Source organism: Miniopterus natalensis, chromosome 3 (genome assembly GCF_054644295.1).
Source record: "Miniopterus natalensis isolate mMinNat1 chromosome 3, mMinNat1.hap1, whole genome shotgun sequence".
Lineage (NCBI taxonomy): Eukaryota > Metazoa > Chordata > Mammalia > Chiroptera > Miniopteridae > Miniopterus > Miniopterus natalensis.
The window spans coordinates 70,943,574-70,968,231 of NC_142083.1; the positions used below are offsets into that span (position 1 = coordinate 70,943,574).

Sequence of the window (24,658 nt, forward strand, 5' to 3'; positions counted from 1 at the left end):
GCATCTGGTGTCCATAAATAAGATAAAAATAAAACCTCCAACAGAGTCCACATATTCGTTTCCTTGTAAGAGGAGCTATGGCCCCAATAGGTGAAAAGTGTGTCCACAAAGGAGAGTTTCTCAAAATGAAGCCGGCCTCCCTGAGCTGATCTCCTCCTGCTGTCTTTGTGCTCAGAATTCAGAGCCTCCAAGAAGGCACTAGATGTACGCGCTGTGGCTCGTGAGTCCCTCCTTTCTGGGAACGCAGACAACAGATGGACTCTATTTGTTTCCCTCTGTAGCACTAGCTCCAGAACTAGCAATTTTTAAAAAATCTGTGATGAATCCTCAATTAGCCATAAGCTGCATCCAGTATCAGGAAATCTGAGGATTATGTGAAATCTACACATAATTCAGAGATCTCAATCAAGTCAGTAATTTCAACCTCCAGAGGCCTCTTGGAGTCCTCTATACGCCCAAGCACAGTATGCTCGATAAACACCTGGTGATCATTTGAAATCAATCCCTCTTCTTTGTTTTTTAAAAAATATGTTTTTATTGATTTTAGAGAGAGGAAGGGAGAGGCGGAGAGAGAGACAGAAGCATCAATGATGAGAGAGTCATTGACTGGTTGCCTCCTGCACACCCCCTACTGGGGATCGAGCCTGCAACCCGGGCATGTGCCCTGACCGGGAATCGAACTGTGATCTCCTGGATCCTAGGTCGATGCTCAACCTCTGAGCCACGCCAGCCGGGCAACCCTTCTTTCTGAAGAGGACTTAAAACTATTTGGTTGTGGTCCTTCAAGTCATTTATCAAAGTTGTTTGTGAAAACCCAGGCTAAGACAAGATAACCCAGACATTTGCAACAGCAACTGGGAGCTGAGCCTTGCGAATGTCACAAGGACGATCTGAAGTAGTTACTACCCTTATTTCACAGAGGCAAACACTGAGGCTTAGATGGGGATGGGGGTCACTTATCCACAATCTGAGGCTGGGACGCTGCGGAGCCAGGCTTGGGCCCCGGTGGTCTGACTCAGGGCTGGTCCCCTCCCGCTCTGTCACACTGGGAAGCAAAGACCCAGAATCACTCAGCACGGCTAAACTCAAGGGAAAGGCAGCATGTCCCAAAGGCAACTCCCAGACAGAGACTTCTGTAAAGCTGGAGAAGGTGCGCCGTAGGACGCACCAGCCCGTGTATTTCTGCAGAACCGTCACATTTTGGAGGGGGTCTGCGGCGGCCCAGGCATCACCATCGGGAGCGCCGATTTCTCAGACTCCAACCTGGGCAGCACCTTCCTCCCACCAGCAGTCTGCCACATCCTCCGTGCATGGCTGGGAGGGACGGCCAGGTCCAGCCTGGTCCCAGCCTCTTGTCCTAAAGTAACCCTGAACCCTGTCCCCACTTGCTGGCCCCCTTCCCATCCCATGTAAGGCTTCAGAATCGTAACCTACGTTTCTCATCCAGCACTGGGGCAGATCTTCAGGTGGCTTCTGGGAACATTCCAGAGTACAGCGGAAAGGAAGCTTGTGCCAATTTCCCTTCCTGGATATCTTTCCTTCTCAGTTTCTTTTGGCCATGGGACAGTTCCTGGTGAGGGCAGGCTGAAGATGAGGTTTTTGTGGGTGTCAGCGTGCTCCTGAGGCTGTTTGGAGTGTCAGGAGAGGCCGAGACTGCTCAGGGCCAGACCGAGGGCGGTGCCAAGAGTGGAACAGAGGCCTGAGGGGAAAGTGGAACCTTCCGCTGACCCCTGGCTGACGTGCAGTAGCCGGGCTGCTGTCTCACTTCCTTTTTCTCCTTTGGCTCCTCCAAGCCACCAGATGAGTTACTTTTAGTGAACATGAAATGACTGTGGCTGCTGCCCAGATGAAAGTGACAATCCAGGGCACTCAGGGCACGGGGAAGGGAGACCAGAACACAAAAGACAATGCAAGTAACTTCCAAGTCATGCTATTTATTTTTCCATAATTGGTTTTAGAGCTCATCTGAGCTTCTGCTCAGTTCTCTAAGGAGCTGTGGAAGTAGTGTGCACGCTCATGGTCTCTGTCCCCCAGATGAGAGCATGTAGGAACACACGTGCACACACATGGGGCAGGGAAGAGCGCACCGGGCTTGTTTCAGTTGTTGGTTTCTCCCTCTGGCTTCACTGTGACACACATTTGTCTCTACCTAATAGTCTCAAGAAGAACGGTTAGGACAGGATACAGCAGGGAGCTGGAGGAGAGGACTGTGTAAGAACCTGGGAGGGGGAAGCGGGGAACCACCAAGATCCTTTACCCGCCCCTTCACTCCTTTCCCTGCCTCATTCTTGATCTTTCAAAAGGAAGGAAGCAGAGGACAAGGCTAGCAGGGCTGCGGTAACCCGTGGAGCTCCTCGTGCGTCAGCAGAAGGCGCCCCTTCTTCCAGGCACATGCGGCCTGTCTTGCTAACAGATGCAGAGCCTCGACTGGAGTCCGCACCTGCCTCCTGCCCTCTTGGCTGGTGCCTGGCGCATATGCTGAAGTTCCCTAGACGCTCCCACCTTGAACGACCTCAGGGTTAAAGGGCCAAGAGGGGATGAAGTGTCTTCCAAGGATTTTCAGAATTCTAGATGAATCCTGGTGCTGGTGGGGATCAGAATCTCTAAAAAGGAGGTTCCAGGCTGGTGGCCCGGGCAGGGAGGCACTGATGCTACTCCTGTCTTTCAGGGGTGTCCTGCCCACCATCCCACCTGCAATCTACTTCTGGAAATTGGACTCTGCCTTATTTTCTCAGGCTGGGGGTGCAAATATGGGGGAAGAGAGGCATGGCACAGGCACAGTACTCGGGTGCCAACCTTCCCGGCTCAGGAGCCCCAGGGAGCTGCCGGGACCTGCCTGCCTTTGATATTTTACAGCATTATATTTTATCTCATGAACCAAGACAGCAAGGATTCTCTGCAGCCAACTTCAGCAGGAAATGACCTGGAAATCTATCGCTTCCTTAATTCACGTAAGCAGCAGCGAGGAGAAAGGGTACAGTCCTCTCGTGAGTGGGCCCTGCAGTGGAGAGGTGTCACTGGTTAACCTGACAGCTCAGGGACTGAGGTGCACCTCATTTATCAACTATATTACAGGGCTGCTCTTCACCAGTCACCAAGTTGGACTCTTGGCTCTGGAAATTTAATGTGCGACAGCTGCGTGCAGCCAGTGGTGTCCAGCATTTTAAAAAGGTCAATTAAGAAACGGCTGATGGTGGTGCAGCTAATGACAGCCCACAGGGGTGAGCAGGGCCGAGTAAACAGAAGGGCTGAGGCGTATATTACTGGAATTGAAGTGTCGAAGCGAAGCGTGGTGGGAGGAAATCTATTGTCACAAGCCATAAAGCACATCTGAGTTTTGCAGCGGAGAGCGGTACAGCTGTTTCCCTCCCAGGCGGCGCGGGGAGCAGTGTGCGAGCGGAGGGCTCCGCAGACAAAGGCGACACCTGCATCAGCTTGATCAATCTGCAGACAAAAATCGTTACCCTCCCCATTGCCTGCTCCTTTGCACTTTCTGTTCTCCTACTCGGGGAGCGTGAGACAGACGCTGGAGTGATATTAGGAATGTGGGTCATGTTCTAGAAATCCATATTCTAAGCACTCCCCAAAGCGGGGCTCTGCCTTCTGCTCCTGCGTGTGGGTGGGCAGCGGGAGTCCCAGCGCCACCAGGAGCCGTGCTTTCCCCAGACCGCACATCTGCTCCCTGGTTTCAGTGGGCACATGAGCACAGGGCACAGTCTGTACCCTTGACACTGCCATAGATAAAAGAGGGACAGGAAGCCCTTAGAAAAAGTCTATTTCGGCCACGACAGAATTGGCTCACGGTTGGGGGAAGGTTCTGTGTGGGGCTCTGTGTTCTGAGGCTGAGACAAAGGGTCTTAGAGGGCTAGACAGGCATTTTTGCCACATCTACCTGTCAAGCTGGAAATTCAATAGAGCAATGGGAATGCTAATTGCTATGCAAAACAGGTTCAGGGTTCCTAGAAATGTCTAATGATCCTCCGAGTCACTGCGAATGCAGAATTAAGACGAGCACTAAATGAGAAGGGAGTAGGGACACCAACAGTTTTCCTTTTTCTTTTTAAAATCTACTTTGGGAAACTTCACAGGTTTTATGGTTAATAAAGAAAGTATTGCAATCAGTGGGGCTTTTCTTTCACACTGGATATTTATTATTAGAAAATAGCTTCTATCAGCTGTTAGTACCAAACAAGTTGACAGGAGCGTGCTTCTCGCCATATATTTTTTTCCTTAACGAAATCTAAGTAAACAGCTCACTGTGGGGAGAGCTGCCACACCTCTTTTCCCTTTAAAGTCCGAATAATTAAATGAGGTTTAGTATAAAACATCCTTCAAATGGGACTTGTTCTGCAGTTGTTATGCTGTCCCCTGGAGTATGGGACATGGAAGAGATGAAAAAGACCACCATCAAATGACCCCAAAGAATGTACAGTAGAAACCGGCAACAAATAAACTAATGCAACAAAACCCATCCAAACCAAGAAACCAGTTTTAACATTGGCTTTTCGATTTTGATTAGCATCTAAGTTTTATATATATATATATGTATATATATATATATTTGAAATAGTAATAAAAAAGGAATCGCATCCTCAGCAGGACAACCTTCCTCATATGTTAAAGAGGTGTTCAGAAAAGTCCATATAGTATCTGCTAAATAAACATGTTTGGCAGCTTAGCAAATATCATATGATTGCAGCATCCATGATTGGAAGGAAGTAGAACAGCATTCGCTTTCTCCTTGGGGATTCGTTGCTCGGGGCGATGTGCTCACAGGGCTCTGGATGTTCTTAGACCCTCGGGCTTCAGGAAGGGTTTGGGGTGGCTCAGTGCCCGGCCCCAGTGCAGAAACTTCCAAACCCCAGCAATGAATTGATCAAGCAACCACACAAATGTCAGACAATTGTCTCCTTTGAGTTCCTCTTGACAGAATGGAGGCCCAGCAAGGACTGCTGGTTAGAAGGTACGTTGACAGACTTTGGAATGAGGAGAATCACCCTTTGATTGGTCCGACGCCACTCGTTGTACAATCGACAGTGGTACCTAAATGACACCTGGGGTTAGGAGAGGAAAAATAAGGGAAGGTTTCAGGTAAGCAGATGCTGATAATCAATCCAAGAAACAAACATGTCATATAAAAGAGCTCTAAGCAGCTGGTAGCGGCACAGCGGGGCAAGGACCCTGGGTGAAACTGCTCTAGCAAGCAGCTGAGTGTTGGGATATTGGGCACCAAGCAACGAGCACCCACGTGTGAACACATGGGCATGGCCTCCTTTGTTCCTCCTCATATTGGGTAAAACCAGGGTATCAGTAGGAAATGAGGTTTCTTCTAAGCTTGGATTTATTTTATGAATAGTGGTGTTTAGATCCCAAAGCATCAGCAGTGAAGAAGGTTGGCTGGAAGAGTGGGTATAGCGCCAGCCCCTTGCCCAGCTGTGGGACCAGGCAACGTGCCTTTCTGGTCTTCAGGTTTCTCTCTGCTAAATGGGAAGGATGCTGGGGCTTCATATCCCCTTCTGCAGGTTGGACACTGCACAGCTCGAAGTACCCCATTCACACTGACTGATAGGAAGGGCAGCTTCTGCACTGTGCTTTGGACAACCTGCAACACTGTACTGGGTGGCCCTGATGGACGATCCCTAACTGCTCCAGCCCCAGCATCCTGTGGGTCCCAGAGGGGGACGCTTTGGCATGGGCACCAAACTCCCCCAATCAGTTCTTCTTGAGCCACAGTGCCTTGAGCCTACCTAGGCACAGCATCGAGTGCCCTGTGCATCGGTGCCTTTGTTTCTTTCTCCCTGGCACAAAAAGCTTCTTGAGAGCAGGGTTTGTGTTGTTTTCATCTTTGCATGCCCTGCACCTATCACAGTGCCTGGCTCTGAGAAGTTGCTCAGTAGAGTTTGCTGAGTGAATGGATGAGTGACTAAATATCCTATGCTTTCTAACTGCAACGGTACTTAAGATTTAAGCCTCTCTTATATGAACACGACAATATGAACAGTAAATTCAGTTAATTGTGACACAACTGTGCCCCCAAAGTGCTTAATTCTCATGTAAATATACTGGAATGAGATGATTCCATGTGTGTTTTGTCCTGGAGAGGTTGGCATGAAGCATTGATGGGCTGCCCAGGAAATTCAGAGTTTCATCTGTACTTTTGAAGATGAACAAACTGCCTTTAAAAATGGGGACAGGATCCAGGTTGAGTGCATCCAGATGGCTAGGTATTGGGAAGGAAGGTGTCCATGGCCTTCGAGTGACAAATTACTCAGGTATGGGCTGCACAAACCTCTGGGATGGGTGGAGTGTGTCAACCCGAGTAGAGGTCAGAGAGTGGGTTGACCCAATGGGCTGAGGTCAGAGTTTGCAGAAGTGAAGGAGAGTGCAGGCCCTCGATCAGAAAGGGCTTGTCTTCATGGCAGGATCGTGACATTCTCGGCCACTCACTCTAATTTCTGAGGCTAGAAAGCAAATGCCACAGGCTGAGTGCCAAAGAGATTTGGGTATGAAAATATAAGCTTTTAAACTCACACAGATGTGCTTTTCTCCAAAAGGCCCTGAACATGCCAAAGCGGATCAGGGTTTTTTCTTTTTCTTTTTAAAGCTTGATTCTCTTTTATCTATTCTGTCCTGCTGCTGCTTGGTGCTACTCATGAATGTAAGAGAGGCAGGTTGGAAAGCCTGCTGTTCAGGGCCAAGGGCAGGGAAGAGGTAGAACACAGACAAGTACTAATGAAGAGCTTTGGCAGTACAAGGAGTCTGGAATCTGGAAATTTTACAGGAAAGCTGAATTTCAAATCAAGGGTCCTTTCATCCATGATGCTAAAGAGCAGCACATGCCTGGCATCAGGAAGCAGAGGATTAGCTGTGGGCGCAGGTGGGCAGCACCTTCTTCTACAGGGTAGGGAGCAGGGTAGGCCTTGGGCTCTGGGGCCAGGCACATGGGGCTTGAATCCTCACCCTCTGCTCAGTGTCTCTGTGACTTTGAGAGAGTGACTTCAAGTTTCAGATCCCTTGTTCGTAAAATGTGAACAATGATACTGAAATGATATATAAAAAGCACTTAGCACATAGAGCATAGGGAATATAGTCAATAATACTGTAATAACTATGGTGTCAGATGGGTACTATAGACTTATCAGGATGATCACTTCATAAGTTATATAAAGGTCTAATCACTATGTTGTAAACTAGTTTTAGTTACACCTAAAACTAATATAATATTGTATGTCAGCTGCAACTAAAAAACAAAATCTTTTAAAAAGCGCTTAGCACAGTGTCTCACACACAGGTTAATGTTCTTGGTCTGTTATTTTTGATACGTTAAGTATGGGAAAGACGGAAACTTTGTGACACTCCCTCTTAGATATAGAAAATGAGAAAAAAAAAGAGGCTGGGCTATTTCCTTTAACGATACTCTCAGTGTGGTGGTGGGTCAGCCTGCATCACCTGGGAGCTTGTTAGAATATCAGAATTTGGGGCTCTGCCCCGACCTAAGGAATCAGAGCATGCCTTTTAACAAGATCTCCCGGTGACTGGCACATACACTCCAGCCCGGGCAGTACTGTTTCAAGGAACACAGGGAGTCCACGACTTAGTGGGTCTTCTGGTTCCCTGGCCAGGAAAAACAAAAATCACCCACTTGTTCAGAGAAACAAATGAGATCTTATTATGCATTAATCTATCTGAATTGCTGTTAGCTACCATAGTTTGCAGGCAAATCCAATCAATAAGAAGAAAGCATCACAGGCAGATGACTCTGTCTAAGGGAAAATAAAGGCAGCTGGGCACAGTGCAGAAAGGACCACTGTGCAGTTGCCCTGGGTGAATGCCGGCTCCCGTCTCTAGAAGCTCCAAGACACTCCCTCCAGCGACAAAACAGAATAGGAAAAAAGGAGGTTTGATTTAGAGAAATAAAGAGACAGTGAGGGGAAAATAAACATAAACCAAAAGAAGCTATAGTGATAGGAACCTTGGGGACTTCATTTATATATTTCTGAAATTTCTGAGGTTTTAAGGGGGGGAGGAAGAAAGAGCACAGGGCCATTGTTCTAATAAAACTACCCCTCCTGGATGGGTTTCTTCAAGTGCATTCATTTCCTCATTCAAAGGGTATTTGTTCACCTCCAATTACGGGCAAGGTCTGTACAGAGTTGTGACCACATGGATGGCACAGGGAGAGGCACCCATCTCTCCCCGGCAGGGAGGTGACAGCTGTCTCTCCATGTTTGTTGTAAAGTCAGACTAGGCTTTGGAAAATCTTCCCATTATGTATTTTTATTCTACCCTTTCTCTCCAGAGGTTATGGTGTGATCCTGAGGTTATATAAGGGGCTGGGGCTTTGTAAGTTGCCTTTTCAGAGATGGCCCAGCTCTCTGATCTCTGCACTGGGCAAGGGACGAGGACTGTGTGGTCACACACCAGCTGAGAGACTCCCAGCACAGGACCACGCTGAGCACCCTCAAGCTGCGGCAGGCTGCTGGGGTGTGTCTAAACCAGTCCCACAGGGAACCTTGTGAGGACAGTATTCTGTTAGAGGTTTCCCCCCTTTATAATGAGAATTTAAATGATTGACCCATGGACTGGGAGTCAGCCAGAGGATTCAGATCGTTCCTTCATTTCGTTCTGTGATGGAGCAAAGTTTCTGTGCTGGACTCCAGTTGCATCGGTGACCCAGTGACTGGAAGGACTTCCTATGGTTGCTGAACTGCAGTGCCTCCAATCCTGCACCTCTAAACTGGGCTCATATGAATTCCACAATTTCTTAATGCTCGATGTGGCCTCACTTCTCATCTAGCACTCTTGGTGTCTGTCCATGGACTTAAAATAATTTGTGACACGAACAGTGATGTTTCTGAGGTGCCCCTCTCCTTAGCTCTCAGAGTGGAGATGGCTGAGGCCTGGATCTCCTGGGTCCCATAGGCTTGTGTTTCCACACAGCAGGTCCCAGAAGGTGGAACTCTCCACGTCTGTGCCAAGGCCAGCTCCTGTGGCCTCGTGAGCATATTTAGGCGCACAGCCAGATGAGCGACCCTCTTCACAGAGTCCGCAGGCCCTTCCCGGAAGGCTCCTCTGCAAGCAGGGCTGGGACTGACACCGTGTTTGTTTATCTAAGACATTTTCACAGCATACTCTCCCTAAGCTTGACAGCTTGTTTACAATGGGTTTCTGCTAGAGGGCAGTTTCCAAGTGCTGTCAGCTTCTGAATTACGGCTCTTGCCAGGGCAGCTCATACAGCATTTCTCTGGGAAGGAGCGAGTCTACAGTCAGTTACCTATTCTGAGCTGATGCCGCAGCACGTTTTTCACACCAGTCCAAGGGCAGAAATGCCTTTCTTCCTCTCAGCTGCTTTGCATTTTATAGAGGGCTGGGGGTGGTGGGAGCAGGGGAGTCACTGGAAGAAAATCAGGGTGCCTTTGATATATGTTTCCATGTTATCCCACCTAGTACAATAGCCCATTGACTAGGGGTTATTAATCATTTCCTCCTTTTTTTTTGCATAAGGGAAAGGGTGATCAGAGAGGTAAAGTACCTTGTTTAAAGTTACACAGCAATTAGGATGTTAAATCTTGGGTTTAAACACAGGGCCTTTGGATTCTAAACACACATGCTTTTTACTATGCTGTACTGCCTCTTGGGAACATTTCTGGAATGAAGTATATTATCTCTCTCATGAAGATGCAGACTCCAGGTACCTTTCCTACCCAAACCTTCCTTTAATCTAAAATGGGAGATCAAACAGGGTCACATCCATTCTTCTCTAGCTAATTCTTTTCTTCCTTTCTTCCTTCCATGCTCCCCACCCCCTTTATTCCTTGTTAGGTAAGTGGACACTTTACAAAGCTGGTTTTCAAAACGACCTTCAATTGGTTTGAAAGCCAGTGCTCAAATCGATACCTTCATTTTAGGAACTCTTCTAAGGAAAACAGTAGACAAGTAAACCTCTAATCATGGTAAAACATTATTTTCCAAAGTGTTCCCCCCTGTTTGCTTTCATTTCAACCTCATAGCACAGGGGAAGCTGGCAGGATGGGTTACTACCATTTCCACTTTGCAGATGGGAACACCGAGGCTCAAAGCAGTGAAATGACTTTAGATGGGGCTAGCTCGACTATTTAACTTCTTATTTCTAACTCTCTTCCATCACAATGTCCTTGTGACTTCTGAGTCAGCTTCATTGCTTGATTCGTAGTGAATTAGGATACACTTTGGAAGCACAGACTTTTAAGGAGGCAATAATAGCTTTGTTTGGGGGCTCCTTTGGGCTGGGAACAGACACCTAAATGCACCAGAGGACTAAGATAAAGTCTGAAGCATCAGAACAATCCCTATTTACTGAGGCTCAGGTCAGTCCCTCTAACTGAGGCTGAAATGTGCCCCTCCTTTACTGTTGGAGCACTGGAGCACTCCCACCTGAGCAGAGGGACAAGAGGGAAATAAGCAGAGGGGCAAGGTCACTGTGGTAGGAGTGGCCGCTGGTGGGCAGGGCTTGGGGGAAAGGGGAACCCTGGAAGCTTCCTCATGCTGAGCCTTGCTATGGGATATGGGAACGGTACACTTCAGACAGGAAATACATATTGAATAACAAAGGAACGTGCTCAGATTAGAAACTAGCAGGCACAGAAGAGTAATGCCAGGAAGCAGGGCCCAGTTTCTGAAAATATTCTAGATAGTGACGTTTTTCTCTGCAGGCCCCAGAGGGAAGCATAAAGAGAGATCAAATGCTTCACTTTGTGGGTGCTGCCAACTGGTGCCTGAGCAACCAACTTACTCCCATAAGTTAAAAGAAAAAAACACACAGAGAGATGTTTAAAAATTCTTCCTCATGTACAGTGGGAACACTTACTGGGAAATGGTTTTGCTTTGGTGGCAGCTTCTCAGCTAGATAAATTAGTGTCTTTATGGGCAGCCGAGTCAATATCCTGACACAGACTAATCATCAGGCACAGGGCAGCTCCACGCCCAGCACAGGCTTTAGGCTGTGTCAGGATGTAAGAAGAAAAGAGCCAGCAGGAGGATTCATGATCTGTGCAGGCAGCCGCAGCAGCAGTGGCCAAGCGCATCATTCACAATATACTACGATCCCAGCAAAAGTGAGGATCATAAGCAAGAGAAGGAGAACGCCTCCTAACAGATGGCGCCTAGACGGCGGGAGGAGAGAAATGTCCGGGAAGTGCCTTTGACTGATGGGCTCTCAGAGGCTGGGACTTTTTCTTTACTTGGTCTGCTCTTCCCAGCGCTGCACGCCTGCTCATGCGTGTCTCTCTCTCTCTCTCTCTCACACACACACACACACACACATTCACATGTAGTAACAACCAAATCACACACTCTTGCCAGCCTGAACTGGGCAGGTGAGACATGATCCAGACAGGAGGGGGAGGCTGTGCCAGCTGTGGGGCTGCTGGCTCCAGCTGGCCAGAGTCCCCAGGGCCGTGGGCCATGGGCCATACTTACTAGTGTCCAAAAGAGGTAAATAGTGAAGAGTGCGACAGTGAGTGCAATCAGTCCGACGGCCTCGAGCCGACTACTAAAGTGCAGGTGGTCCACGGCGCCCCGCAGGCAGAGCCAGCCCGAGATGGTGGCCAGGGGAGTTATGAACAAGAAACACACCATGTCTCCAAACAGAGTCCGCTTCTCGTGCTGAGGGCCTGGGTTTCTGAGCCACTGCCAGGGAGAGGGAGAGAGAAAGACAGGACAAGGTTAAACCCCCGGCTGGAGCAGAGACGCTACTCCAAAGGTGTCTTGATCTTCAGAATCTGGAAAAAGTCACTTCTGACTTGTGCTGAGATCACAAGGGAGCATTAGGGCTCATTCCCATGCTTCTACCCCCTGAATAATAGTGATTATGATAATAATATAATATGACAATAGTGATTATGATGACAGGGATAATAATAATAATGTGTCCTGCTGCAGCTGGCCTGCTGTTCTTGAAAATAGTTCAATGGTTATTATTATAAATCACACTGAGTATATGTGGAAGGTAGAGAGGATGTTATTTTTGGAAGGTAATAGTTGTGGTGCCAGAAGTGCTGTCATGTGGCCAAAACCCTCCAATGTCCTGACTCAGGGAATGTGAGCAGGAAAGGGTTAACTCAGCAGGCCTGGATTGCTCAATTCCAGTTCATTCCCAAGAAAGACCTGTTTTCCACACTGGCTCTTAGGGGATGAGCTCTGAGTCCTTGTAATATCCTATCTGATGAATGTTTTGTATGTCTGAGGCATCGGGCCACGGGGTACTGGTGTAATCAGATAGCTTATGCCAACAGCGTGATTTATGCTGTACACCTATGTTTGCCCCGGGGGGCTGGAGTCTGAGTAGCCGAGGTTAGTCATGCGGGAGCTCCATGCCTATGTAACTGACCCCAATAAACACCATGGACACCAAGGCTGGGTGAGCTTCCCTGGTTGATAATGCTTTGTATGTGTTTTTGCAATCTGTTGCTGGAAAAATTAAGCGCACTGTAACATGTGACATTACTGGGAGGGGACACCTGGGAGTTTGTGTCTGGTTTCTCCTAACTTTGCCTCATAGACCTTTTTTCCCTGCTGATTTTAGTTGGCATCCTTTTGCTGTAATGAACCATAATCACAAACATAAGAGCTTTTCTGAGTCCTGTGAGTCCTTCTAGTGAATCACTGAGCCTAAAGGAGGTCTTAGGGACCAGCCCCACACACTCACCTGACTTCATGAACTCAGTAATGCTCCCTTCCTCATGTTTTAGGACCCTGAATCTCCTACTTAGGACTGTCCCAGACATCTTAACTGTGCTAACATCTTGACTGACCCAACCCCCAAAAGGATGGGGAAAGTTTTGTGCTTGTTCAAAAACTAGAGCCGAGAATTCCTTCAGGACAGGGTTGTTGTCCTTCCACTTGGGGAATTGCTGAATATCTGTTGAAATGTTTTGCATAATTATTCTAGGAAAAGTCACCATATACACTAGCGTCGGTGTATACTGGTAATGAGCCTGGTGGCTTCAGGTTAGTATTGAAACATGTCCCCATTCTCATATCATTATGCCATGTAATAATGAGAGAGGCCATGGAGTCCAGAGAAGGAGTGGGGTCAAACACAGGGAAAGGCGTTGAGGTGGGGAGAGACACTGGTGACTCTTTCATCTCGTCCTATCAACAAATGGGGAGGCCTAGCAGTGCTGTGGGATGGCCCCCAGACGGGAGCACTGTGAGCCGCTGACCAGATGCCCCAAGTGGCCAGGGCAACAATTTCCACAAAACCACTGGTTGGAGACAAAGGACCATAACAGGAAAGACAAGAGAGGGTGGGGCTGACTGGAGAGAGAAGGGAATGTCATGCTCCAGGGCGGAAGGAAGAGACAGAAGAGCTGCAAAGAGGGCAAACAAGTTAAGGAAGGAGCTGTGTAAGGGCCAGCAAAAGACTCAAGGAGTGAGCAGAAGAGACTGGAGATAAAAGGCCCAGAAGGAAGTTTTCTGGGAGGTGCCCTTCCTCAAATGCTTGCTGGAGGTAAATAGTAAATGACCCTGAATGCCCAACATAGCACTTTCTGTAACAGCCCACCTTCAGAATGGGCTAAGATGCTGGAGGAAGTCAACCTTAGCTCACAAATGGACCTGAAGAAATACTTAAAATTAGATAATGGGGAGTTGACTTGTCTGTGAATATAAATACAGCATTATAAAAATTTAATATAAATACCAAAATGATTGAGTGTAAATGTGTTGTAATATTACCTCAGATGTCCCAACAGCTTCCAAGAAATTTAAAAAAACTCTTATTAATTAATATTTTCTTGTTTAAGTACTAGGAATATTGCTATGAAGCTCAGAGTAGAAACTGGGTGTTTTTATCCCAATTTTAGAGAGGCTCAGCAAGGTTAACTGATTTTTCCAGTTACTACAAAGCAAGGTTAACTGATTTTTCCAAACTACAAAAAGGTTCAGGATCTTGCTTATTTTTCTTATTTTTCTAAAGTGAACATGGATTGTTCAGATGTCCTACCAGTAAATATTTGAAAATTAAAGTTGTAAGACATTCAGAAATGCAGATTTTTAAACAGTGGTACCCAAATTGCAGCAACCTGACTCCCCGTTCAGTTTAGACTGTGTCTAGAAGCAGATTTGGGAGCCTGGGCTGTTTTTCCTGTTGGAACATAGTTGGTTCTCAATAAATGTGATATATTCAAAGACAAACTGAGCTCACTGGCTAGGACTTCCTCCGATGTCTTTTGCTTGGGAATTCTGAATACACTTTATTAAAACTAATTTAGCACTTTACTTATCTATGTGGCCCTTGACATTACCCAGTGAAATAACTCAGGTATGGAAGGAGGTAATTATGAATCACTACTTATCTCTGTCTGATGTAAAATAAGTTGGAAGGGCAAATTAGAAATTACTATTACTTGTTCTCAGTTTCTTATTTTCTAATTATTTTTTAATCTATATTCCTGAAAAATTTCTAAGACATTTTATATGTACACGATCACCCAATACCAAGGTTCCGCACCTCATTAACACTATATATATGTTTTTGGTTTAGATTACTCTCTGTGTTGTTTGCTGCTGGCTCATATTTAGGTATGAAGTTCTTTAAACAGGTACTTTTATGTTCATATCTGGAACTTCTTAAGACCTGCAAGTGTTATTTATCTCTTACACAAAGGTAGGCCCCTAGAACAAGACCAGTGGTAATATCTGTGGTTGAGAAAAAAAAATCTCCCTGTGCCATGGTAAGAACCTCTGCTAAGGTATCCAAATAGGCTGATAAAATGTAGAGTGTGATCCTGCATGTGTAATTGTATATTTACATACACATAGACATTTAGATTTACGTAGATGTAGTAAATTCACAGGCTAGGACCCCAACAAAACTGTGGCTCTTCCTTGCAGCAACTATGAGAAAACAGTATGGAAAGTCCACAAAAAATTAAAAATAGAACCGCCTCATGAGCCAGCAATTCCACTTTGGGGTATTCACCTGAAGAAATCAAAAACACTAAATCGAAAAGATATATGCACCCCTATGTTCATTGCAGCGTTATTTCCAATAGCCAAGAAATGAAAGCCACCTAAGTGCCCATCAGGAGATGAGTAGATAAAGAAGAGGTACATATATATAATGGAATATTACTCGGCCATAAAAAAGAATGAAATTTTGCCATTTGCAATGACATGGATAGACCTACAGGGTATTATGCCAAGGAAAATAAGTCAGAAAGAGAAAGGTAAATATCATATGATTGCCCTTATATGTAGAATCTAAAAAACAAAACAAAGAAAACAGAAACTCATACATAGAGCAAATTGATGGTTGTCAGATAGGAGGGGGTTTGGGGGGAAGTTTGAAAAAGGGGAAGGGATTAAGATGTACAAATTGCTAGTTATTAAAAGTCACAAGGGTGTAAAGGGAATATAATCAATAATATTGTAATAACTATGTATGGTGTCAAGTCAGTACTAGACTTATTGGGGTGATCACTTCATAAGTTATCTAAATGTGTAACCACTTGCTGTACACTTGAAACTAATATAATATTATATGTCAGCAGTAATTGAAAAATAAATAAAAAAATAAAAAACCACGGCTATTCTTGGTGGTGGAATTATAAATGGTTTTTAATTTTTTTCTTTTTGTATGTATTTTCTTGTTTTTCTATAATGAATGGATTGCCTGTATAAATTGTATATTAGTTGTATATGAAACAGAGAGAGAGAGGGGTCCAATGTCTGGGTGTTTAATCTCAGCTATATTATCATGCACTTTGGCTTAATTCATAATAGACAAAGGTTATCTCAATTATTGTTCAATTACATTTCTTGCTCATGTATGTCTTTGGCCTCTCTTATCAGTTATACTTATTATACACAGAGTATCACATGCATTCTGTAGTAGTATCTTCCTTTCCCAAACACTCAATAAAGAGCAGGCCGAGGCAGAATGGCAGGTTTGTGTCCATCTTCCCACCCGAGGAGAAAGCTTATCTTTACATCACCGGCATCTAGCACATTCAACACTCTCAATGTTGAATGAATGACAGTAGCTTATGCTTATTCACACCTTATGATATGCTCCACACTATTTTGTACGCTACATAATAATGATTGGTTTACTCTTCAACAATCTTTAAAGAGACACCATTATCATCACCACCATTTTATAGATAGAGAAACCGAGGTCCAGAGTAGTTAAATAACTTGTAGAAGTTTGGCCTTGGCTTTGGTCCATGTAGTCTAGCTCCAAAGACGGTACTCCTAACCACTCTATTATATCATCATTCTTAGAAAAAAATGGGGGGAGTGTGACTGGGTAGATGAAGGGGATGGGAGTTGGAATGTACCTTAACTGTTTTTATCAGTACGAGAAGGAATATTTACTTATCATGGTTCCCCAGAAGGGAAATACCAATTAATTTGTCCTGCCACTTGTGGAAAAATTAATATTTGCACCTAAAATATCATTTAAAAAAAACTTTATTGATTTCAGAGAGAGGAAGGGAGAGGGAGAGAGAGAGATAGAAACATCAATGATGAGCAGTAATTGAAAAAGCTGCCATCATTGATCAGCTGCCTCCTGCACGCCCCAACTGGGGATCGAGCTCACAACCCGGGCATGTGCCCTGACCGGGAATTGAACAGTGATCTCCTGGATCCTAGGTCGATGTTCAACCACTGAGCCACACCCAGCTGGTCTAAAATACCATTCTTGAAGAATCTTTAGTTTAACCTTGGTCTTCAGCTTATATTCAGCTGTATTTTAAAAGCTGAGATCAATGATGGAAAATACTGATTTGAATGGCATCTTTCAGCTGGCGGGCCCACCCCTATTGCTGCCAGGGGATTTGTGGGCAGCCCAGGGCACCCTTCCTGTCAAATATACCAATATGACCCACCCAGCAATCCCTCTTGTGGGTATCTACCAGAAAAATGTGAAAACATTTATTTGTTAAGATATATGCACCCCTATGCTCATTGTAGCATTATTCACAGTGACCAAGACATGAAAACAACCAAAGAGTCCTTTGATAGGGGCCTGGATAAAGAAGATGTGGTACATATATACTATGGAGTACCTCTCAGCCATAAGAAAAGATGAAATATTGCCATTTGCGACAACATGGATGGATCCTGATAATATCATGCTAAGCAAAATAAGCCAGTCAGAAAAAGTCAAGAACCATATGATTTCACTCATGTGGGATATAAAACTGAAAGCAACAAATGAACAAATAAGACAAACAAACAAAAACTCATAACAGTAAGGTGGTTTGGTGGTTAAAAGAGGGAAAGGGGACTTAGGGGGGATAAATGGTGGTGGAAGGAGACTTGACTTTGGGTGGTGAACGCCCAATGCAATACCGTACACTTGAATCCTACATAATTTTATTAACCAATGTCACCCCAATAAGTCCAATAAAGCAGGCAGAGATGCTATTGAAAGCCCTGGCAGAGAGCTGCCCATTTTTCTGCAGTGCTGTCATTCCAATCACTAACTTGTTCCCAAACCATGAGATTGATCTACTCTTGGAAATAGGTACAAAAACCAACCAACAAACTAAACACAACAGAAACCCCCACGGTAATCAGCACCACAGGGCTGAGACAGCAGAGGGGACTGGAGCACATTCTGCTGCCAGTGATGGGGCGTTGCTCACTGGCTGTACATGCTCATCTACAGGGCGCCAGGCACTAGTGGCTATTTTCAAGGTGGGTTAACTGTGTGCCTGACTCTAATTACAGTGTCAATTTGTTAAATCCCTCACTGTTGGGTAGGGGTGAAGGGAGTGGGGTGCTCGAGGACATTAGATTCTGCCTCCCAGGCTGAGTTAATCGGCTTAAATCCCCAAGGTAGACAGGACATCGTGCAGGTCAGTCTTTACTAGGACCAGATTACAAACTGGTGGCTAATAACTCTGATCAATTACAACCTCCCCCAGGAACCTCCTTAATGAGAAACCATCATGAGAATGAAAGAAACTGATAGGAGGCATAGCGACTGATAGAACCATAGCAAATTTATGGGGTAGGGCAATAAAAAAGGAGGGCATGGTCTCTCGAGGTTTACTCACTTGGGTTTATCTGCCTGGGTGCCTCCTGTTAACCTGACACTTGGCAGAGTTATTAACCAAGCACTTGCCTTTCTTGGGACAGGTCTTATTTTCAAAGCCCAACACAACCACCACTAACTGTCTTGCTTGCCTGGGAGCTGCAACGTGAAAGGGGCAGTATGATGATCAGAAGATATGTGACAGGTCCTTTCCTTTGCATGATTAAAAGTGAAGATGAAACCTGAAAATCATGCATTTCAGTTAACTCGAAACACAGCAGAGAACAAAAACTCCTACCAGAATTTTAAATCCCTGAACTCCACAGACTATCAATGAATTTCCAGGACAGCTGCAGTCACATAGAAGGAAATTCTGACTCCAGCGAAGCCAAGGAGCTCAAACCAGTGCACCCTGAATGAAAACTTCACAGAGGGTTTGCTTGTGACCTTAAAATGTTGATCTCCAGCTCTGGTCCCTCTCCAAAGCTCCAGATGTGCATATTCAACAGCCCACTCAACGTCTCCTCGGAGATGACTAACAGACAACTCAAACTTAATCTGTCTGAAACAGAACTCTTGATTTAGCACTTACCCTACAACCCTTTTTTCCTCCAAGTCTCTTCCATATCAGTAAATGACAACACCATCCACCCAATCGCCCAGTCATCCTATTTCCTTTCTTTGTCCCGAACACCTAGCCCTTCAGTTAGTCCTACTGGCATTCCCTTCGACATGTATCTGGAATCTGTGCACTTCTCCCCACTTCCACTGCCGCCATCCCTGAGCCAGCACCATCTCCTGCTTGGGAGGCAGTAGCCTCCTGCCTCCACTCTGGCCACCCCATAGTCCAGTTCCAAAACAGTCAGAGTGACCTGGTAAAAATATAAACCAGATCATGCTACTCCTTTGCTTAACACTCTCCAGTGGTTAGAAGAGAGGACAATCTCTTTACCTGGGGCTGCAAGAAGACCCGCCCTCATCCCGCCTCCCTCTCTCCCCACTCCTACTACTACCTCTTCTCCTTCATTCCCAACCCTTCTGTGTGGCTGTTGCCACGTAGGGAACAAGCTTTGCCCATGTTCTGGCATGGCCTGGTCTTCGTCATTTAGGTCTCAGCTCAAAAGGTGCCTTCTCACTGAAAACACTCCCTGCACCCGTGAACATTACCTGTCTATATTTTCCACAGAGCACATGACACTCTCTAAAATGATGCTATTTATTTATTTGTCTGTTTACTTATTTATTTTTTTGCTCCCACGTCAATGAGAGCTCCGTGATGGCAGTTCCTTCTTGTGTGTCTCAATCCAAGAACAGTGCTGGAACACAGTAGATGCTTAATGAAAATGAATAAACATCTGAGGTGCTGGTGGCCCTGACCAGAAATGATCTTACAATGTTAGTTAGCCAAATTACATCGATTGGTAAGGAGAAACATCATGTTGTCAAGTTCACTGCCCTTAGCCTTCTAGATTAGAGATAGCTTTCCTTATGTATTGCTCTTTTTAGGTTTCCAAGAGAAATATCTACACATTGTTTTGTCCCTACAAAGTGAAAAACCTGTAATTTTTGTGCAAGCTTTTCCCCCGCAAGATGTAAAAAAACTCAGGCTAACAACTATTTTTCCCATAGGTCATGAAATAGCATGAGAAATTGAGTAAATTATTCAAGGTCCTTTGTACTGTTTTACTCACTATTATCTACACCCCCAGAGGAAAATGACCATGGCCTCCTCATTGCTCTATTCCTGTTATCCTAGAATCCAGTTTCTGTAAAGCAGCAAGATCACATCACTTCTCTTGCTTAAAAATTTTCAATGTCTCTTGTGTCACACCTAGTCTAACACAGCAATTTTCAACCTTTTCCATCTCATGGCACATGTAAACTAGTTACTAAAATTCTGCGGCACACCTGTTGAAAATTGCTGATCTAATGCCTTGCCATGGTCCACACAGCCCTGAGTGATGGAGCCCAGGTGTTTGTGCCCTGGCTCCATAGATCGCATGAGATCTGTGATTTTTGGAGGGGAGAAAAATGACATCTTTATTTTTACAATTCTCTAATTGGAATTTAGCATTTCACTGAATTATGCAGAAAATCTCAGTAGTGTGAGCAGTATCTGTGATGTCACCAAGAGAAATCATATATATTTCATATCCCATCACAACCATTGCAAATATCTTGACATATCACTACTTCATAGTTATCATATCTGCCACAAAATATTAAAGAAGCACTTATATTTTATATCACGACTTTGTCTTTTAAATATTTTGATAGATGAATTATAATGTGATTAGTTTTCTTCAAGTTCCTATGTATTTTATCATCTATAATTAAAAACATGACTCTGAGAAGGGATCCAGAGGCTTCAACAGACTGCCAAGGGGTCCACGACAGGAAAATTTAAACAACTGGAATCTACTGCCTTTGACCTCTCAAACAATGCTTGTTAGCAGTGTATTATTTTTGTTTCAGAAAGACTGAACTGCCTGCCTCATAGCCTTCGCAGTGGCTGTTCCTTCTGCCTGGAACTCTTCTTCCCAAGGCAGGCTCCTTCTCACTGGCCACACCTCCTCTTGAATGTAATCTCTCCAGAGAGGCCTCCAAAAAACACCAGTCATTCTTTACCACAAAACTTGTTTCTTTCTTTATAGCTTTGACCACTGTCAGAAATAATCTATTTATTTATTTATTTTTAATAGAATTTATTGGGGTGACATTAGTTAGTAAAATGATGTAGGTTTCAGGTATACAATTTTATAATACATCACCTGTATATTGTATTGTGTGTTACCACTCCATGTCAAATTTCCTTCCATCTAATATACTTATTTATGGACTTGTTTATTTTGTGTCTCTCTCCCTAGCAGGTAAGCCCTATTAGTATACAACATTTTTCTGGCTTGATCACAGTTATGTCCCCATTTCCTATAATATTTAATTTGTGCTTAATAAGTATTAGCTGAAACAATATATATAAATTCTTCCAAACCAGAGGACTGCTTTGGGTAGAAATCAGAGGAGTTTAACTGAAATATGTACATACATATGTAAGACCACTCACCCTGACTCTTCTGATCAAACATAGTAATTTTTGCCATAGACACATGCTTGGCAGGGGCTCTGGCATTTAGAGCAGTGATTTGGCTGAAGCATAAGCCATATTCAAGGGCACCCTGGAGATTTGTGATGCTCCCTGGAGGACTTAGGCCAATAAACCAATTAATAGGCTATAAGGCTCCATAAATACTATGTTCGTGTCTGGGACATTATAATTGGGCTCTGGCATTACTTAAACAAATGCTACACACACTCACACCAATGTTTTGAAAATTTCCAAAGATAAGATTAGCAGCCCAGCAGGATTAAATGGCAAAATAATTTTATATATTCACTTGCAACTTCAGAGAGATGCACAATGGGCATCATTTCTATCTAATTACTTTGGATCATCGCTGTGTAGAAGTGATCGCAGCTAAGTGGAGATTGCTTATCTGAAGGAGGAGAAGACACTGCAGAATCAGGTGGCATATGTGAGCAATAGAAAGCCAGAAACATAAGAGGAGATAAACAACCAAGAGAGGATGGAGAGCAAGAAAATAGAAGTTTCCAGAAGAAATTGATAAGTAATATGCACAGTACCAAAAACAGGAGTAATTTATTCTGGGAGACAACGGAGTCATACTGTGCAGTCGTTTATAAACAGGACACAAAGAGCAGCTCCCAGTCCCCGGAGCCCTTCTTCATTTGGGCTCTTACGGAGCCCCTGGCCCTCCAGCTGGTGAAGTTGCTGGCATCTAACCCCTCTGCTGACCTGCTGCTGGAGCCCGGGCTTCTGAAACTTTGAATAATTACTTCCAGCAGAAGGACAGGATCACGAGGTAAAAGGTGCCAGGACAGTGTACCAAGAAGAAGCCCCAAGTGGAATATTAGGCAAAAGATGAGAAAATGATGAATAACAGGAATAAGGATAATAAATCCCTATTTCGATAACTGGGGGTGTTTAAAAGAACAGAGAGGGAGAAATCAAATTCAAAATCAGGTCATCAAAATGGGACCACATTAAAAAGTCTGTATCTCTCAGATGTAGTGAGAATGTAAGTATAAAAATTATCCAAGCAGCCCGGCCGGCGTAGCTCAGCCGTTGAGCATCAGCCTGTGATCCATGCCTGGGTTATGGGCTCGCTCCCCAGTAGGGGGGTTGCAGGAGGCAGCTGATCAATGACTCTCATTAATGATGTTTCTATTTCTCTCTCTCCCTCTCCCTTCGTCTCTCTGAAATCAGTAAAAGCATATTTTTTTTTCAAAAACCCCACAAACTATCCAAGCAGAGTGTGGTGGAAGGATTTCAATGAAATGTAAAATCGAGGCTAGAAGAGACATTCTCCCCAGGGCCACACACTCCCAAAGTAAGCAAGAATGGGAACACTGTGAGAAAGGAAAAAATTTCTGCTAGATGGAAGAACTGTGAGAACAGAAGAAATTTTAGATTCACAGTCCCCGTAGTTCAATGTTTTGCTGCCAACAAGGACCCCAAATATTTAGGAGGGCCTGGCTGACCTTGCTCACATTAGGCACATCCTATCAACAAATGGATTTGGAATCTCTCAAGACTCCCCTTGAGGTAATGGCTTAAGTTCATGAGCCACAGTACTATTAGGTGGTCCTCTTTATTTTTGTTCTAAACTTTCTGTCCTCAAATTTCAAAGGGAGACCAACAGCATTCAAGTAATTTGGATTGTGCTATGTACTTCATGCTCACATTATCTAAGCTGGTTATGATTTCCAAGATTTCAAACAGCCCTAGTCCCTGTGGCTCAGTTGGTTGAGGGTCACCCTGTGCACTGGAAGGTCGCTGGTTTGATTCCTGGTCAGGATACATGCCCAGGTTTTTAGTTTGGTCCTGGTCAGTGTGAGTAGGGGAGGCAACCAATTGATGTTTCTCTCTCATATTGATGTTTTTCTCTTCCTCTTCCCCTTTCTCTCTCTCCAAAATCATAAAAATATATTAAAAAAAATATAGACTTACAAAAAAAAGGTTCTAAATATATCCTTCCCTAATCTCCTCACACCTGAAGAGTCTCCCTCTTTTGTGTGTAGTGCTTCCCAGGACTTTTTGGAGATCCTTCAATTAGGTATGGGGCCCAGGCGATCAGAATACCAGGTAAAAATATGCCATAGTGCAATATGAGGGGAGGGCGACATTTTCTATTGTGCTGGCATTCCTTCTGTTGATTATGTTCAATATTTGTAGACCATTTTGCTACAAATCTCACGAAGCTGTCTTCAGGGAAGACATTCTTAAGGGGTAGGGGCAACAGCTCAAATGACATGGGCCATGATGTCAAGGACTGGCATTTGCAGAAGGGCAAGCAGGAGGCCGGCTGGATGAACACAGTTCCTGCCTGTGGGAAAGCTCTGCTCCAACTGGGATACACACACACATTTTAGCTTGAATGATCCTGAGACATGTGCCTCCAGTGTCCCCAAGGCAGAATCAAGTCAACCATGGACGAGCCTAAGTTAATAACTAGCCCAGTCCTGCATATGTGCAGACCGAATCACTAGGTCTTCCTTCAAGACTAGCAAATTATATCCAAGGTTGTGGTATCCACAGAATTATAGGATGGCCTCCTTACAGAGGAGGGAATTTGCAGTAAAGTGTTGAAAAGATTCTTTTACTTTTCACGCTTAAAACATTTTAAGAGTGCAGGAGACATTTTTTGAAAATCTGTGTGCTTTGCAATTTATGTAACTACTGTTCTAGATCAGGGGTCCTTGACCTAAGGTCCTTCATAAAACCTGTGACCCCTCTGAAACTGTATTTGAACACTGGGTGTCTGTGCATTTCAGGGGAGAGAGTTCAAGCTTTTTATTTTTTTCCTTCAATGACATGTTTTAAAAAAAATGGATATATTTGACATATAATATCGTGTAAATTTAAGATGTACAATATTTTAACTTGACACATTTAATACTGTATGATTGCCATTATAGAGATATTTAGCACCTCCATCACATTACATAATTATGCTTTCTTTTAGTGGTTGGAGTAATTAAGTTCTAGTCTCTTAGCAGGTTTGAGGATTATAATACAATATAGTGGTTTATATTCATTATAATGAGTTCAAGCTTTTCTCAGATTCTCAAGCACACCTGAAGGGAAGAAGCACTGTTCTATAGCACTTCTCTAAAATGTCTAGACAGTCCTTGGTCCAGTCCAACTTTCTGAGGTTTGATGATTTAAGAATATGGGCAGTAGGGTCTCATCTTTGGGACAAAGTTCATTGTTCCCATGTAGAGTGTTCAGCATTCACCCAGGGCTAGGGGGCTAGGCAACAGCTTTTGAGCTTGAACATCCATGTGTGGACAAATTAACTTCTTTAGTACCTGAGTCCCAGTTATTTCATTGGGAGCAATTCAGGGTCAGCCAGCAGCTAGAGCCCTAGAGAAAAGAGCCCCTCACCAGCACGACTGGAGGGCTGAGGAGAATCCTGGCCTGCGCAGCACAGTGTACTTAGATAGTGGTTGGTCACTAGTCGGTGTCCTTGGCATCTCCTACTCATCTTTGTTACAAGGTCTCAGCAATTTATAGCACCCTCTCTCGCTTCTTGCCTTCGACCTGTCATC

General features: G+C 44.6%; 1 protein-coding gene across 1 annotated transcript in view; it reads right to left on the reverse strand.

Moving 5' to 3' along the window:
* Positions 1 to 4,539: 4,539 nt before the first annotated feature.
* MARCHF3 (membrane associated ring-CH-type finger 3) overlaps positions 4,540 to 24,658 on the reverse strand; it is a 132,090-nt gene continuing 111,971 nt past the window's right edge. Inside the window, exons 4-5 of the mRNA XM_016217831.2 lie at positions 11,458 to 11,667; positions 4,540 to 5,054 (exon numbers count right to left, since the gene is read on the reverse strand). Coding sequence (XP_016073317.1) covers positions 4,896 to 5,054; positions 11,458 to 11,667 — 369 coding nt within the window. The 3' untranslated portion in view covers positions 4,540 to 4,895. The remainder of the gene's footprint in view (positions 5,055 to 11,457; positions 11,668 to 24,658) is intronic.